The following is a 16,769-nucleotide window of genomic DNA, read 5'->3' as shown; positions in this document are numbered from 1 at the left end:
ACTTTTCATATTTATGTTATATGAATATATATTTTCATTTACAGGTACACACAGCAATAAGCTGACTTGCTAAGTGTATTAGTAGGGCACCCTAAAATCTTACGTAGGATGCATATGTGTGACCAATGAGCTGTGGAAAAGAAATAGGAAGAAGAGGAGGGAATGGGAAAAATTAAAGGGGAAATCATATTTTTAAGAAAGCACACAGTTTAAGTAAAGATTGAGGAGTAATGTTTCCTTCCTCAAGATGCCTCTTCTTGGTATAATGAGTGTTTGGTTTTTTGCTTCTATAGCTCTGCAACCTGCTACGGTGCAGCCGGAGCCCTTGGTGCCCACAATCGGTAATTCCCTCCTGCAGCTGCTTTCACGCTGTCACTTCAGCTTTTCCTACTCTCCACCCAGACATGACTGCATTTCTACCACACCATCCGTTTCATTCCGCACGTCCCCTCACTTTCCTGTCTGGGGTTGAAGAACCTGGAGATAGGAGACTTCTGGAAGAATCATTGTGCTTACTTAAGGAAGGGTCTGTGGTCATGGACACACCTTCCTGGTTTTCCACTAACCCTCTTTCTTTCCATCACATGTGTCCTCGTGTTGAGAAAACCATCTACTCTTTTGCAGACGGGGCTTCTGTGCTCATCCTGGACTTGACCAATGGCAGTAACGTATCCCAGTGCCTTGATGGTCATTTTAATGAATTACTCATTCTACTTGTATGGCTTTCTCTCTTTTAAAAAGCTGCATGAAATAATGGGTTCTTCAGATTTCTGTTTCTTTGAAAAATGTGTTTGCGTATGTTTTAGAAGCACAAATACTGTTCTTGGTCTAGGGTCCAATATAAAAATAATATGGTCTTCTTTGTAACTTGAGCACATTAAAAGATCCAAGCTGATGCCCTGGATGGTTTGGCTCAGTGGTTAGAGTGTCAGCTCATCAACTGAAGGGTCTTAGATTTGATTCCCAGTCAAGGGCATGTTCTGGGGGGAAAAGTCCCAATCTGTTTTTATTGTTTTTAGTATTAATGCTGTTTGATGATAATTATTTCATTGTAAGTTCTTAGCATTCACAATAAATCTGTCACTGCTTGACTTTAGAAAATTCCAGAAATCAGTAGTCATGTAACATTATGTATAATTCCTGGTCTCCTACTAAGCAAGTTTCAAATTTCTACCTTATCTTTATACTGAAAAATAAATCAATTAAGAAATAGAAAAATAAATCAATTTCCCATGTTTGAAATTACATAGGAAACAGTCTTACAGTTCTCATTACTTGTACTCAAAGACACGTTTTCAGCATTTCCTGAAAAGTTTTTCCCTTTTGGAAAAACAGGTAGAAATGGACACATTGCCCACCCTTCCCACAACCCAGGAGTTAATTTTGCTGTATATTCACTGAATTTATGTAGTATCTTTGCTCAAGCATATGTGTCCTTAATTCTGACAGTTACAGCCGTGACCATTATACTAATTTTTAATACCTTTTTCTTTAGCATCAAAAACGTCCAAACGACCTAAAACCCCACATAGACCAGATGCACCTCAAATCCAGCCCGGTAAACACTACTTTCAGTGCCTTGATCTATAACTAGGAAAACACTGTGTAAGTAACATTAATCTTGACCTTCACAGCTCTGCTATGACACTAATTGTGGCACCTTGTTTCCTTCAGATTTAAAACCGCCAAAGCAGTTACTCCCTAAACCCCAAATCACAGCAAAACCAGATATGCTGTCAACTAAACCTGGTAAACATAATTTCCAATGCTTTAGTTCAAGAAGCTCTTTCTTTGGGAATGTTGCTGAAAATGTTTACAATTTGTTCTATCACATAAAACACAGAAACCCAAGTGCATGCTTTTGTTCATTATCTTCTCAAAGTAGTAATACTGATGTTTTAAGCATTAAATGAACAAATCAGTGTGGGAAATTAGTAAATTTTACAACTGATGCTGACAGATTCTATTTTCCTAAGGAACTTTTTAGGCTTTGTTTTCTGAATTGGGGTTTGTAATGAAGAGAAGCCAGGTTCTTCTGTATCCGGAATATCTCTGAAAGTGATTTGAGCAGCCACCACCAGGTGGCAGTTGGGAGGCTGATGCTGTGTTCTTCCTTTATGAGCACATAATCAGAGCTTGACTTCCTCTAAAATACCCAACTGACATTTTAAACAGTAACTACCTACTAAGAGATTTCCTACCATATACGAATATATTGGTATAACAATTCTAAAAATTCAACTATTTTGCAATAGAAATTTTCTCCTAAGATTCCAATCAGTATAAAATTCTAACTTACTAAGAGAGCATCTCTCATAATAAATAAGCCTATCAAGAAGGCAATTTATATCAATAAGAATAAATCAGGTTCTGTATCCTGTGAATTAAGCATCAGTGAGCACTTAAAAGTTTAGACTTACTCTTTTTGTTACTTATATCTCTTTATTTTTTACGATGCAGTCTTTAAGCCTGTTACATTTGAGGCTGAAGCTCCCTCCATAACCTTAGGTAATGATGGATGTCTTCCTTCTTGGTCAGTGTTTTGCTGAGCTTGCCCCTCTCGTGTCTGTCATTATCTGCAGTCTCTTGTGTAAACAATTATTCACCATATTTTTCATTAATTTCCAACATTGTTAGGGACCTTTTTAACCTTGCTAGGCTCTCCTACATCTGCTTATAACCCCTGAAAGTTACTCTTGCTCTGGTCACCTTTGGAGATAGTCGGATTGCTTCCAACATGATGCTGTGAAGAGTCACAGGTGCACTCTCCATCCATCCTTCAAACCAGGACATTTTTGAGATCTCTGTTTTTATGTATATAATGTATGGATGTGGGAGAGGAGCAATGAAAAAACTGTTTGTTTGGGGCTTGATGTAATATGTAATTGTCTCTTTCCTGAAAAAATCTCTTGCTTTCATAATTCTATACCATTCAAATGCAACTTGAATGAAAGTCAATTTTCTGTTGACAAATTCATTTTCTGACGCTGAATTCCAAACAAACTAGAGATGTCCCTTTTTTGTCTGCAGGCGGTCAGCTTTGAGTATTGTTTTCATCCTCTGGTTTTGCTTTTTCCCTCTCTTCTCTGTCTGCCATTATTTTCCATTAGTTCAGAAGATGTTCTCAGATGTGGCTGAACCCAACTTTGTGTTATGTGTCTTGGACAGTAAGCAAGAGGCAATCTTTGTATAATTGCTTACAGGGATTTGGTAATAAAAATGTTTTAATGTTACATTTAATCTTCTGAAAATAATGAAAAATAGAGACACTCACTTAAAACTAAGGAGTTAATCTTAATTTCTTATCTATGCATAATTTAATCATTGTAGAATACTCTAGAATTATAGGAGTCGTCTTTATCCAGAGAAAAAATTGAATTATTGCTTTTCAACTTTTTTCTTAAGCATCTCTGTTTTGCATTTGAATAATTATCCATTTGAAATGAATGTGTAAGAGATAGTAAGAAGGAGTAACACATTCTGGAGAAAGGCAAAAGTTTATTTTTTGCACAACTGTCACAGATCTCTGATAAACAGACTGATTAAGATATTTAAAAATTATCCTCACCATCAACATTCCTCAAAACAAATATTAAGAATGGTGGTAAAAGGCTTCCAGATACAAACAAAGGCTGTCATAACAATTTTTCAGAGTAATTTAAAATACATATCAGACAAGTAATTGTCTGATTTTTTGGAGCCAAGTTTCCAATATAGTTGGAATCAGATAATTAAATATAGAAATAAAAAGAAAAGCTTTTCATGGCTCTCCTAAGGATGCAAAGTACAAAGACTATTACTAATTTGTGAGATAAATGGATACCAGAGTACAGCCAGTTATTAGAGAACAAATACTATTTTTCCAGAGTTCAGAACTACTTTTTAAACATTGCAAAGTTAAGAAGATGTATCTTCAAGGTAATTTTTTTTCTTTTCCTGTGTTTCTTAACTCTCCATTACCTATTGTATTGCTTTTGCTCAGTTCCTGCCACAGACATTGAACCTGTAACTCTGAGAACTGAGGCTCCCTGGACAACATTAGGTAATAACCTTTTATGTCTTTAAGCAAGTGCATTTTCTGATCATTGCCCAGTCTGTTCCATTACTATCTTGGTTAAGGGTTTTTCTCTTTCCTAAGGTTTTCTCATCATTGTTGTCATTCAATTGGATTCTTCTCTTTGACTGTATTGAAGAGATTTAAAACACGTTACTTAGAATAGAAGCCTGTTTGCAGCTAGTGCAGACATCTCCCATACCATCCAGCTTCATTAATACTTTAAAAGCCTGTGATTCTGCTCAGTGTTCAGTGATAAAGCTCAATCTTAAATACGATTAGGAGTGTCTGCCCCATAGACATCATTAATAACTGTATGCATCAACAGGAAGTTGTTTTAAGATATGCAGAGCATTTTTGTCATCTATGAAGGATTTTAAAAAAATCACCTGTGCTTTTTCTAATAATGTTTAATGGGATCTATGCCTAACTGAAGTACAGTTTCCCAGAAGCTGGTGAGCCTGGGATGCTTTCTAATGTGGCATCTACATGCTGCGCTTCTGACTTCCCTTGGGTCGGGGTCACCTTCGAAAATCTGACACCAGCAATAATAATAATGCTTTCAAATAATGTTGTATAGTCTTTTTCAAAAGAACTATTAGGAGACCCACCCCCCCCCCCAAAGAAATATTTTTTGCATGTGGATGACAAACAAAATTTTGAAATAAAGAGATAAATTTCTCAAGAGTCAAGAGAATATAGCAAAATTTTAGAAAACCTAGAGCCATGTATAAATCCTTTTTTAGTTTCTGAAGTTATATGATATTAACCAGTTTCCTTTCTTCAGCTCCAAAAACATCCCAACGACCAAGAACACGTCTTCCACGTCCCAAACCTTCAAAACGTCCAAAACGTCCCAAACATAAAACCACACCGAGCCCAGAGGCCCCTCAGACCAAACTAGGTAAATATACGTTTCCTGGTGCCTGTGGAACCTCCTCGGATGTGATAGTGGGGTGACAGTTTAACTTGCCACCTAATAACCCATGACCCTTGAGGGCGAAGGCCCTAGTCAACACCTGGGACTTCCTTACACTGCCTGGTGTCTTCTTGGTACCTGCGTATTTTATTTGCTTCTCCCACGTTGAATTACATTTTTCTCTGTGATTCTGGCTAAGTTCATTTTCAAGAGAATTTGATGACTTTTCTCATGTGCATAACATTTCTTCTTTAAATTACTTTTGATCATTTCTTGCTACAGACATTGATCCTGTTACTCCTGGGACATCTTTAGGTAATGATTCTTTATGTCCTTCAGCAAGAGCTAACCTGTGGTGCTATATAGATGATGACATCATAATTGTCATCCTATAACAGTCTTCATCTTAACATCTAAAAGGCTTTCTTTCTAACAGAAATGGGTATGGAGTTAATTCAGTACAACTATCTTCTTCATATCCCAGCTTGAAATTGCAGCTCTGTTTAAAGAGTTCTGTTTATTAGAGCTGAGGTCCAAATGTGGTTATCTGCATGTCCCTTATTTAGACCACCAGTACAGTATCAATTATAATACCACAAAGTTTCTCTAAGAATCTTTCTACATTTCAAATTCTATATAACTTTTTTTTACTTTATGGATGTTTCAGTGAATTTTGTATACTGTACTCTGGTAAATTACCAAGTGAAAAGTTTGCCTAAGCCTAGTCATTTAAAATTATTATAAGTGACTACGGTGGTTTGAGCGTCTCTCTCCCCATCATAGTTTAGCAGCAATTTGTAATCAGTAATTTGAGATTAAGGACATTTTCAAGAAAATAGGAGTTCCTCATCTTTATTTCTTAAACATGATTGTAATTTTTAACCTCTGGAGAACTCTTAATTATAAATAAAACCTTATTAATATACTAAAGGAGAAAAATTTCAAACCAAAGTAACAAAGTTTTCTCCTCTTAAAGAAACTGACAAGTTTTAGAAAGCTTGGAGCCGTGTTATGTCATCCTGTTCATAGTTTATAGCGCCACCAACACTATATTAATACTACATTTTCTTCCTTCAGCTCCAATAATAACAAAGAGACCCCGTCGTCCACGTCCCAAACCTAAAACCACACCCCATCCAGATGAACCTCAGATTCCACTGGGTAAATATTCGGTTTCTGGTTTAAGGAATCCAAGTGGTCTACCCTAGTTGGGACCCTAAATTGTATGCCCATAATTGGTATATGCCTTATATATCCATTAAGAGTAAAAGCTACTTGCCCTGGCGGTTTTGCTCAGTGGTTAGAGCATCGGCCTGCAGTCCAGAGAGACCCAGGTTCGGTTCCCCCTAACAGCGTGTACCTTGGTTGCAGTTTGTCCCCGGCCCTGGTTGGTTGTGAGGTTGGCAGCCACTTGATGTGTCCCTTTCACGTCAATGTCCCCACCCCCACCCCACCCCCCGCCCAATCTATCTGAATAAAAAATGGAAAAATGTCCTCGGGTGAGAATGAAAAAAAAGAGTAAAAGCTACTCATTAGGAGAACATGAGCTATCTGAGTACCCCATGCTTTCTGTGTGGGAATGTTCTCCATCAATGTTCCTTTGAGGCCTTTTATGTGTTAAAGATAAAGCTTGCTCAGTAAACTGTTGAGCCTATATAATCAATTCAAGTAAACTACTTTTATTTATCCCTTCTAAATCCCCATAACCATATTAGCAGCTGGGAGATACATCAGAAGTAGGAAGTATGTTTTATTTCCCAATCAGTTTGTACTACAGTTGTAAACAAAAGTTATTCCTGCATAAACAAGTAGAAAATAATATGAGACAGTATGTTTACATGAAGGTAAAATAAGTTCTCAAATGGTACCATTGCTATATGCTAAGAGTGTAATAGATATTTGGGGCAGGAGAATTCCAGGATAATCAGAAAGAAATTAATAAAGAATCTGCAGTAGTAGAGGACAATCTGCACTAGTAGAGGACAAGCAGAGGATGACTTGTTGATGCCCTCCTATTAAATGGGCTCATAGGATGAATTAAAGGAAGGGGGGTGGGAATCTGGGATGCCTACTCAAGAGCTTAAATTTGATTCAGTAGGCTTTAGTGATTTTTTTTTTTCCTGCACCAAACCATGCTTTTCCTAATCTTAGAACAGAAGATGCCTAGTCTAATATGATACCACAAACTGAGAGGTCCTTCCTTACCTTATTATATTAAATGCCATTGTTTTTGCTAAGGATTAGTCTCTTGGCATAGTCTCAGCTTCCTTTGGCTATCTGTTTATGTGTAGTAGACAGACCCTAGGAGGACCCCCTACTCTTCACCCCACTTCACCTCCCTCCCCTCAGTTCCTGCCTCTTGGTGTTAAAGTTTTTTGTAATCCATCTTTTCCCTCCTCCTTCCCCTCTCCCTTAGAAGCCTTGTTTATACTGGCAAAATGAATTTTCTGACATTTCATACATTCACATAAATCTCTTTGGTTTCTTTTGTTACTTTTGATCAGTTCCTGACACAGTCTTTGAACCAGTTATTCCTAGAATCGAGGCTCCAGGGACGACACTAGGTAATGACATATGTTCACTGCCATCTGCTTTTCCTGCTCATCTCAACCCCATTTCATTGCCCTCATAACCACCCGTTTCACCGGGCTTCTGTGTCATCCGCTACTGCCATTCAATTACTTCTTAATATATTGAAGAGTATTAAAACAATGCTTTTGTTTTAAGAAAGTCAAGGATAACCAGATAATCCTATTCACAGCTTCTGGAACTAAAACACTCTATTAACCAGAGGTTTTCTGCCTTTAATTCCCAAAGTGCCTGAAGAAACTCATCATCCACATCCCAAACCTAAAACCACACCAAGTCCTGCAGCACGTCAGATGGAACTGGGTGTCCAGGAATCCTGGCAGCCCATCCGGTGGGGTCCAGGGAAAGGGAAGGGACAAATCAGGGCCAGTCGCTGCTTCCACTCCACAGCAGGCTGGAGAACACGGTTGGCAAGGTCTTAGGTGGTAACCAGAGTCCTTCTAATTTGTGAATTGGAATCTTCTTTCTAAATGTCTATTTAATTGACTTCTGATTTGATTCTACTCATCCTTTAAATATTGAAATAGTATTGTGGCCTGAAATAGCTACAGAACAACATATGTTTGGGCAAATAGGAAATTATTTCTTGGTAACTATGAAAGCTGTGTAAGTCAGAGCAAGGATGTAGGGCCAGAGCTGGCAAACACTTTCTATAAGGGACTAGATATTAAATATTTGGGTGGCCATCTAGTCTTTGTTATTGCATATTTTATTTATTTATTTATTGTCTCTTAAAATGGAAAGAAAAAATAATTCTTTGCTCTCATGGGTTGTTTGAAAACAAACCATGAGCAAGATTTAGTTAGGGGCCATAGTTTTGGGATGAAGGGGGTAAAAATGTGCAGAAAGGAAGGGCACGTAGAGAAGCCAGTGAGGAGGCAGAGGTTGCTCTGACCCATGCAGGCTGCCAGGCTTCTAAGTGTTGATCGGAGCCTTTCATTCAGGTTGCTGTAGCTAAATGGGCCCTTAGGACCAGATAAAAGGGGATTTTAATGCTGGACTTAGGAGTTTGGATTTCATGTAGGAATCATCAGTATTCACATACGCCAAAGCTTTCCCTAAGCACTGGACAGAGGGATAGATTGATACCCTGCTGTACCTCAGACCGAATGGCTGCCCCTTCACTGCTGCTCTCTTAAGTACCCCAGTGGTCTCATTCCAAAGATGAGTTTCTAGCAAGATGGGTATGGTTGCCTTTGGTGCGTTACTTAGACGAGGGTCATCAGAGTGAGTGCGGAACTTCAGGGGCACTTCACAGGGATAGTTACCTGGGTACAAAGACAGTCTCTGAGTACACTGGGTACCCAGTGCAGAGACGCCATAGCCCTCAGCTCAGAGGGCTAATAGTGTTTGCTTTGTTCTCTAGGCACATTATTCCTTTGGTACAATTTTTTTTTGAAGTGAGTGTTCTGAGATTATATAAATTTTACCATTTCATTGTTTTTTTATTATTATTATCATTATTATTATTATTATTGGTCAGCTCCTGCTATAGTCCTTGAACCAGTTACTCCTTTGAGAGAGGCTCCAAGGACAGCTTTTGGGAATGTCACTGTCTGACCTGCAGCAAGTGCTTGATTTGCTCATTGTCAAACCCATTCATTCCACTCTGTTGACATTCAATTACATTCTTCATCTTATAAATTGAAAATGCATAAAACAATTTACCTCTTGTTCTTAAAAGAGCTATGCCTAAATCTAGTTTGGGATAGCTTCTTGCCCTGTAACTTACTTTACATTTTTTGCATGCCACCTTATGTTTTTCATTAATCAGAGTGCTCTGTTAAGGTAAATTACATATACCTGTGAGAGTGCCTAATCTTGATCTATGCTAACTAGGCTGTAATAGGAACATTTCATTATACATTCTTCATACATCTACGTTTTTACCTGCCTGTTTTGTTGTTATTTTGTTAACATGTGGATAATTTTTTTCTTTTATTTTTAGTGAATTGTCTAACAGATAATGTGATCAAGGCCGATAAATTTAAATAGCAAACCCCATCCTTAGGGTTAATCTGACTTCCCCTTCCTCTCCACCATAGTTTAGAAATGATTCTTAACCTTTTTGATGCAGTCAGGGAACTCGAGGATAATGTGAAAGATACAAATCTGACTCTCTGAATCAATAGCTTCATTTTATGTCAATTTTGCCCCCCACCCCCACCCCCACCATCTTCAGTAACAAAAGAAGATATAGTAACATAGTAAGGGACATTTTTCACACTAGCAAGATCTATTTCCTAAAACTCAAGAAAATTTATCAAGCTTTGGAAAACTTAAGATTTTTTTCAACCTTATAATATGCAGAACCATAAACTTTAAAGTTACTGAGCATTGTATTTTTCTACCTCCAAAAATATCCCAATGGACATGTCATTCATAACACAAACTAAAACCATTCCATGTCTATGTACATCTGAAACCACACCAGATGACAGCAGAGTCTTTGGTTTAAAGATTCTAGGGCAGTCACTGACTGAGAATGTAAACCCACATACCCCCAGAGAGAGAATTGGGAAGAGACCTTCCCCCTTCATGGTTGGCAAGGAGTTCATGTTTGGAAGAGACATAATTTTTCCTGTAGCTCTGAGTACTAGGAGACATGTTTTACTTCTCAGTCTGTAGGCTAACTGAGCACAAGAACCTTTCTTGCATAAAAAGTCTAGAGGATGAGAACAGGGTAGGATATTTTTGCAAATTCAAGATTTTTCTTGGGTACATAAACATTAAGTGTTAGACGTATCATATAAGGTCTTAAAGAAGTAAAAAATCCATTTGGGCTTCAATAGAGGAGGGACAGAGTTTGGGCCTTGATCCCACATCAGACTACACAAATGGAGAGGTGAGAGTGAACAAAGATGAAAATGTAAGATGTGTATAGAGCCACCAGAAGGGGAAGAGAGCCTGTGGCTTCTATCCATCCAAGTACATGACTCTGCATTTAGATAACACCATGGGAAGTTGAAGGAGACTGACATTGTTCTCAAGGGCATCAGAAACCTCTTCTTTCCACACTGAATTAAATTTTCCCTGTGCTGAGAGTAGACGAGTGCTAAACAGGGACCAAAAGTAATAACTTTCTGGTGAGATAAAGTTGTCCATAACTACAGTTTGGCCAAATCTGAACAAGAAAATTGATTTCCCTTTGTATTAGTTTGCCAGAGCAGCCTTAACAAAATACTACAGACTTGGTGGCTTAAACAACAGATATCTCTTTCTTGCAGCTCTGTAGGCTGGAAGTATAAGATCAAAGTGTCAGCAGATTTAATTTCTCTGGTTGGCTTGCAGATGGCTGCCATCTTGCTATGTCCTCACATGGTCTTTTCTCTGTGCACATTTCTCTCCCTCTTCTTATAAGGACATTAGAACTATTGGGTTAGGGCCCCACCCCTCATTTAACCTTAATTGCCTCTTTAAAGGCCCATCTCCAATTACAGTCACATTGGGAGTTAAGGCTTCATATGAATTTTAAGGAGACACAATTCACTTCATAACCCCCTTTATCCAGAATTTTAATATATATATATTTGAAGTAAATATTGTAGCTCTTGATATACTTTTTTAAAAAAAAATTGTATTACTTCAGTTTCTGTTACAGACCTTGGACCTGTTACTTTTACAACTGAGACCTCTGGAACATTCGGTAATGACTCTGCCATTCGCTCAGTGCTTTTGCTTCTCATCGTATAGTCCTTCCCGTCTCCATTCCCATAACATGGCTTTTCCGTCTTTATAAGACAGCCTGTGTCTCGTAATCCATCATGCTCTGTTGCCATTCAATCACTGTCTTCATCCGAAGAGTACTGATGCCTCTTAAAAACCAGTTTCCTGTTTTTACGAGAGCAGACATGAGCTCAGTCCAAAACATTTCACTGTCATGGTGCATTCGAAACTGTCATGTTGTCTTGTGCTGCTTTGAACAGTGTTCTGTGTTAAAGCTGAGTTTAAAACAAATTGAGAACTATTTCTTAAGTAGGCTGATTTCAAGAACAGCTATTCTTATGTTCCTTTGCACACCTAAGTTTCTAGATTTTTAAAAATGTATTTGCATGTTATGCTGTTTCTTTCTTGGTGCTTTAAGTACTGATGTGTCTTATTACCAATTTGACAAATATGGAATTACCCAAATCTGAAATTTTAACTTACAAGCCTCTTCCTTAGTATGACCCTTCCCTCCCCTAGCAGCAGAGTTGAGCATCTCTTCTCAGTCATTTTTTTTTTCCCAAGACAAAATGCTCTGAGTATCTGATTACAAGCGTTAATCTTCATGACTTAAATGAGTGATTTCACTATATATATGATTTTTTCCCCAAAGTACTCTTAGTGATAAAAAGAAGACACATTAGTATAAAATGAGTCAAAATTTTAAACTGCAGACAATTTCCTGGGACTTTAAAAAATATTACAAGTTTTGGAAAAACCTCCCCTTAGTATGAGGAGCCATAAGACCTAGAGTAACACAGGCTTTTCTTTCTTCAGCTACCAAAGCATCAAAAAGACCCCATCGCCCGCGTCTCAGACCTAAAACCACACCGAGCCCTCAAGTACCTCAGAGCAAACCGGGTAAATGTGGAGGAGCCCTAGTAGCCTAGTGAGGACCTAAAGCTGTGCCAAGCTCTTATTTTCTTTAAGTGTGAGGTCAGGAGGCATAGCCAGTAATGTCTCCTCTTCACAGGTGTCAAGGAGAATAACATGAGTAAGAGATAATGTGGGGGCCAGAATACCTTATTATTTCTATGTGAGAATCTTCTTTGATATGCATTTAGTATATTTCTTACTATCACATTTTATTCAAATCTCAAAACTTCTTTAGCAGAGCCAGTATATTCAGTTCAAGTAAATAAACAAATCATAAAACCCAGCATATTCCTGGACCAATATTGGCAATCGTGGGTGATATGTCAGCTGTAGGAGACCTGTTTTATTTCTGAAACAATAAAATTGAGTACATTTTTACATGATACAAACATTAAATATTGATCTTGCAAAGGAAAAGATTAAGGTAGATTATACTTGGACCTTGGACCCACTGTAGGATTGAATGAATAGAGGGAAAAGGGAACCAACAGAAGGACTGGACATGTGGGTTGGGTAAGGGTTAGGTTAACCATGAAGGCAGTCCAGTCTGCTTGGAACAGGCTGTCCTACTTCTAGGTAATCAAATCATGGCTGTTGATGCTGCATCTAGGCACAACTGAAGAGGATTTTGAGGACCTGACTCAGGAGCTTAGACTTGATACAGAGACATCAACTGTCTCTCCACTTTTTCTGGGCTTAGGCCAGACATATGCTCTACTGAGTATTACAGACTGAGTGCCATGGTTTGGGCAAGGGACTCAGACTCTTTCCAAAGATGAGTTCTTGGCAAGATCAACATTGTCCACTTCAGTGATTGATTTTTATATCTGTTTCAAACTTATAAACTGTCTATTTATTCATGTTGACTTAAACATGGTAAGTATTCATGTTCATCTTTTATGGAAGTACAGGTTGATCAGATTTTTTAATAGACAGTTTCTTTTCCATGCCAGTTAGAATCTCTTAATTAAAACCTAGGAGAATTTCATGCTGACTTCTTTAAGACTCTAAGATAGTTCAAAGGCTAATCCTAAAACTGATTGTGAATATAATTTGGTGAAATTTTCAAAGAAACATCTACTCTTTTTCCCAGCTATTTTTTTCTTTGTTTCTGTAGAAGGATTGTTTACAAGTAAAATTGTTTGGATGTGAATGTTCTAATTTTTCATGTATTTTAAAATCTCTTTGGTTTACTGTATTTTTTGGGTCAGTTCCTGCTACAGTCTTTGAACGTGTCACTCTTAGACCAGAGGCACCAGGAACATTAGGTAACAATACCCTGTGTTTTCAACAAGCCTTACCCTGGTAATTGTAAAGTCCAGAGTCTCATCTGGCTTCATGTGACAATAGTGTCATCCTTTATGGTCATTCATTTGCATTCTTCTAAAGATTATGAAAACTGGTGTTTTTTTTATTGAATTTATTGGGATGACATTGGTTAATAAAGTTATATAGGTTTTAGGTATATGATCCTACAATACATCATCTGTTGATTATACTGTGTACTTACCACCTCAAGTCAAGTCTCCTTCCATCACCATTCATCCCCACTTTACCCTCTTCTACCTCCCCCACCCCTTTTTCCCTCTGACAATCACCATACTGTTTTCTGTGCCCAGGAGTTTTTCTAGAAAGATGAAGGGATTAAGCACAATTATGAAAACCGTTCAAACAAATTACCTGTTGTTTTTTAGTATAACCAGTCATGCATGAACCACATTAGGACATTTATTTACCACACGACCTATTTGAAGTCGTGTCATGTCATTCTTTGCCTTGTTTAAGCAGTGTTTGTAGTAAAACATTTTCAAACATATCATGGCTCTCTACCTCTTATCTAAACAGATAAAGCCATTAAGAACCATCACTGAACCAAGAGGATCCATTATTGCATATCTACATTTCTACCTTTTTTTTCCCTATTTGCATAGTATTTAATTGTTTTGTTTTTATTTAGGTAATACTATGTACTTAAGTTATATAGAAAATGTGCTCAAAATTGGAAGATTAAATTATAAATCTCAGATAGTATAGGACCTTCATTACCCATTAAAACTTAGCAATAGTTCTTAATCTTTTTGTTAGCCAATCAAGCTGTCCTATGAGACTTTGATTATAATTACAAATCTTTATTTAATTAAAAGGTATTTTTGTTTTCAAAGAATCTTCTATGATAAAAGAAGCTATAAAAGAAATATGTGACAAAAATCGCAAATGTAAAAGGCAAATATCTAACAAGATGTGAAAATCTCGAATCATATTTTGATCTCCAATAGCTTCTAGAACCACAGATAATGTAGTTATGTAGTAACCCAAGAACTTCTTCCTTTAGCTTCCAAACCATCTCAGAGGGGTCGTCCATGTGCCAGACCAAAAACCACACCACGTCCTGAAACACCTGAGTCCAAACCAGGTAAACATGTGTTCCTGGTTTAGAGTCTCAGCAGCCTAACCTAGCTGGGTCTCAAGAGTAAATCTGAAGCAGGGAAAGGTAGATTAAGAAAAAGTGGAGCCTTGAAATCACCATAGTACATGGATGAGTAAAAAGATGGGGAGGAATAAAATCAGAAAGAATAGATAAAAATAGACTAATCAGAAAAGTCTAACCACAATACTAGTATAGAGGATATCTGACTTCAAGTTGGTAGTCAAAGCTTTTATGGATCTAGATCAATCTATGGACTTCCACGGTGGCATTCCTGTGGCATCTGATGGAGCAGTTGAGATTTGATCCAGTAGACAGCAAGTTTTTTGCACATGTTCTTTCTTTACTTAGATACCCTATTTGATTCATCATGCTTAGGTCTCAGCATCTTTCCAAAGATGCATTCTTAGCAATCAATACCCACACATCCCACTTTGGCTTATTAGTTAGAATCAGATAATCAAAGAAGGAGAAATAAGGAAATAACTACCTGACTTAGGTATGGCCAAATTTTAGAAAAGAAACCATATTATTGTCTAGTTTAACAATTTTTATAAGTTGCTATATAGTTCTAGAAACTATATTATACTAGCAAGATTCATTTTGAAGTAAAGTTTGTATTTTCTTGCATTGAAAACAATTATTTGGTTTATTATCAATACTTTTGGTCAGTTTCTACTGCAGACTTTGAACCTGTTACATTCAGAACTGAGGCTTGGGTGACAACACAAGGTAATAACATATTGTGATCCTCAGTAAGTGTTTTCCTCCCATTGTCAGATATATTCCATCAACATCGTAGCTACATGTTCTTTTGCTTCTTAAGGCTACATCATCATCCTTTATTTTCAGTCCATTATATTATTCATCATAAAAATATTGAAGATTCTTAAAACAAGTTATTCCTTGCTTTTGAGAGAGCCATGCATGAACCTAACTCAAGTCATCTGTTATACATACAGCCATCTGAAATTGTTTTGTCATTTTGTGTATATTTTAACCAATGTTTTGTTAAATCTGCATTTAAGAATCAATTCTCTTGACTCTAACAACTATTATGTTGTCCAAGAGATTTTTGTGGATCTAAAGGTCTACTTTTTTTTTTTAACTGTGATATTTGTTCTTTGATTGATATTTTAGTTAATTACATGGTCTATAATTATTTAGCTTTTTATTTGTAATTAATTATTTGTAATTAATTAATTACATAGTTTTACAAATAGAAACTGTCAAAGTTTTTATTTGGGTATCACCAACATTGTAATATTTTAACAGTAATTCTTACCCTTTTGATTCAGCAGAAGAATCCTACAAATGATTCTTCACTTCTTGAATTAATAACAATTTATTTATGACTCATTTCCAGTGAACTTTTAATGGTAAAAAACAATATACTATTATAATAAGGGTGAAAGTTTCAAATTAAAAAGTTAAAGACATATTTCCAAAAGCATAAGGAAATCTAATAAGTTTCAGGAAATCTAGATCCATGTGTCATACTACCCATAGCTCCTGAACTATAGACTCTGTAGTAACTGAAGGTTTTCTTTCTTCAGCTCCTAAACCATCAAAACGGACCCGTCGTCCACGTCCCAAATCTAAAACAACAACAACTACTGAGGCACCTCAAACTAAACTGGGTAAATGTGGATTTCTGGTAAAAAAAAGACTGATTCCTAGCAGTTTATGAGAGTCTGAGATGAATGCCCATGGTGGGAGTGATAGCCCCTGTGAGCCCTCAGTGGGTAAAGGCACAAGGTGACTCTCTGCTGCTCCCACTGTTAAGTTAGCAAAGGAAATCATGGTTGGGGGAGACCTGTGTAGCAGCCGAATTCCTTGTGCTTTGTGCATAAAGATCTCTTTTAATAGGTATTTCATTTATTTTTCCTTATTTCATTATATTAAAGACAAAATATATTAAATAGAACCAAACATCTTTAATTCAAGGCACAAACATTAAGTGCCTTCCATCCCAACAGCCACAACAGCTGTGAGGATATCACAAAAGTAGGTGGCTTGTTTTTACTTCTCAGTCTGTAGTATAGTCAAAGTCAAAATCTGCCCCAATATCAAACATTCAAAGATTATAAACCAAGGCAGTGTGTCTGTGAAAATCTAGCTTGTTTTTTTGCAGGGGCTGCAAACATCTGTGAGTTCAGAGGGAAGTTGTAAAGGAGAGGAATAAGGAGTTGGAAAGACAT

At 37.1% G+C, this 16,769-nt stretch overlaps 1 protein-coding gene across 1 annotated transcript in view; it reads left to right on the top strand.

The window, feature by feature from the left end:
- Positions 1-16,769, top strand: part of LOC118616995 (ABI family member 3 binding protein) — a 188,635-nt gene that overhangs the window by 91,695 nt on the left and 80,171 nt on the right. The window contains exons 24-38 of the mRNA XM_036242520.1: positions 294-341; positions 1,496-1,558; positions 1,675-1,749; positions 2,461-2,508; positions 3,983-4,042; positions 4,842-4,958; positions 5,256-5,288; positions 6,051-6,134; positions 7,478-7,537; positions 11,152-11,208; positions 12,045-12,128; positions 13,355-13,411; positions 14,476-14,556; positions 15,241-15,300; positions 16,125-16,208. Of these exons, the coding sequence (XP_036098413.1) occupies positions 294-341; positions 1,496-1,558; positions 1,675-1,749; positions 2,461-2,508; positions 3,983-4,042; positions 4,842-4,958; positions 5,256-5,288; positions 6,051-6,134; positions 7,478-7,537; positions 11,152-11,208; positions 12,045-12,128; positions 13,355-13,411; positions 14,476-14,556; positions 15,241-15,300; positions 16,125-16,208 (1,011 nt within the window). The remainder of the gene's footprint in view (positions 1-293; positions 342-1,495; positions 1,559-1,674; positions 1,750-2,460; positions 2,509-3,982; positions 4,043-4,841; positions 4,959-5,255; positions 5,289-6,050; positions 6,135-7,477; positions 7,538-11,151; positions 11,209-12,044; positions 12,129-13,354; positions 13,412-14,475; positions 14,557-15,240; positions 15,301-16,124; positions 16,209-16,769) is intronic.

The sequence above is a fragment of the Molossus molossus genome, unplaced genomic scaffold, assembly GCF_014108415.1.
Source record: "Molossus molossus isolate mMolMol1 unplaced genomic scaffold, mMolMol1.p scaffold_m16_p_5, whole genome shotgun sequence".
Lineage (NCBI taxonomy): Eukaryota > Metazoa > Chordata > Mammalia > Chiroptera > Molossidae > Molossus > Molossus molossus.
The sequence above is the reverse complement of the archived record's forward strand: the minus strand, read 5'-3'. Positions and strand labels throughout refer to the sequence as shown.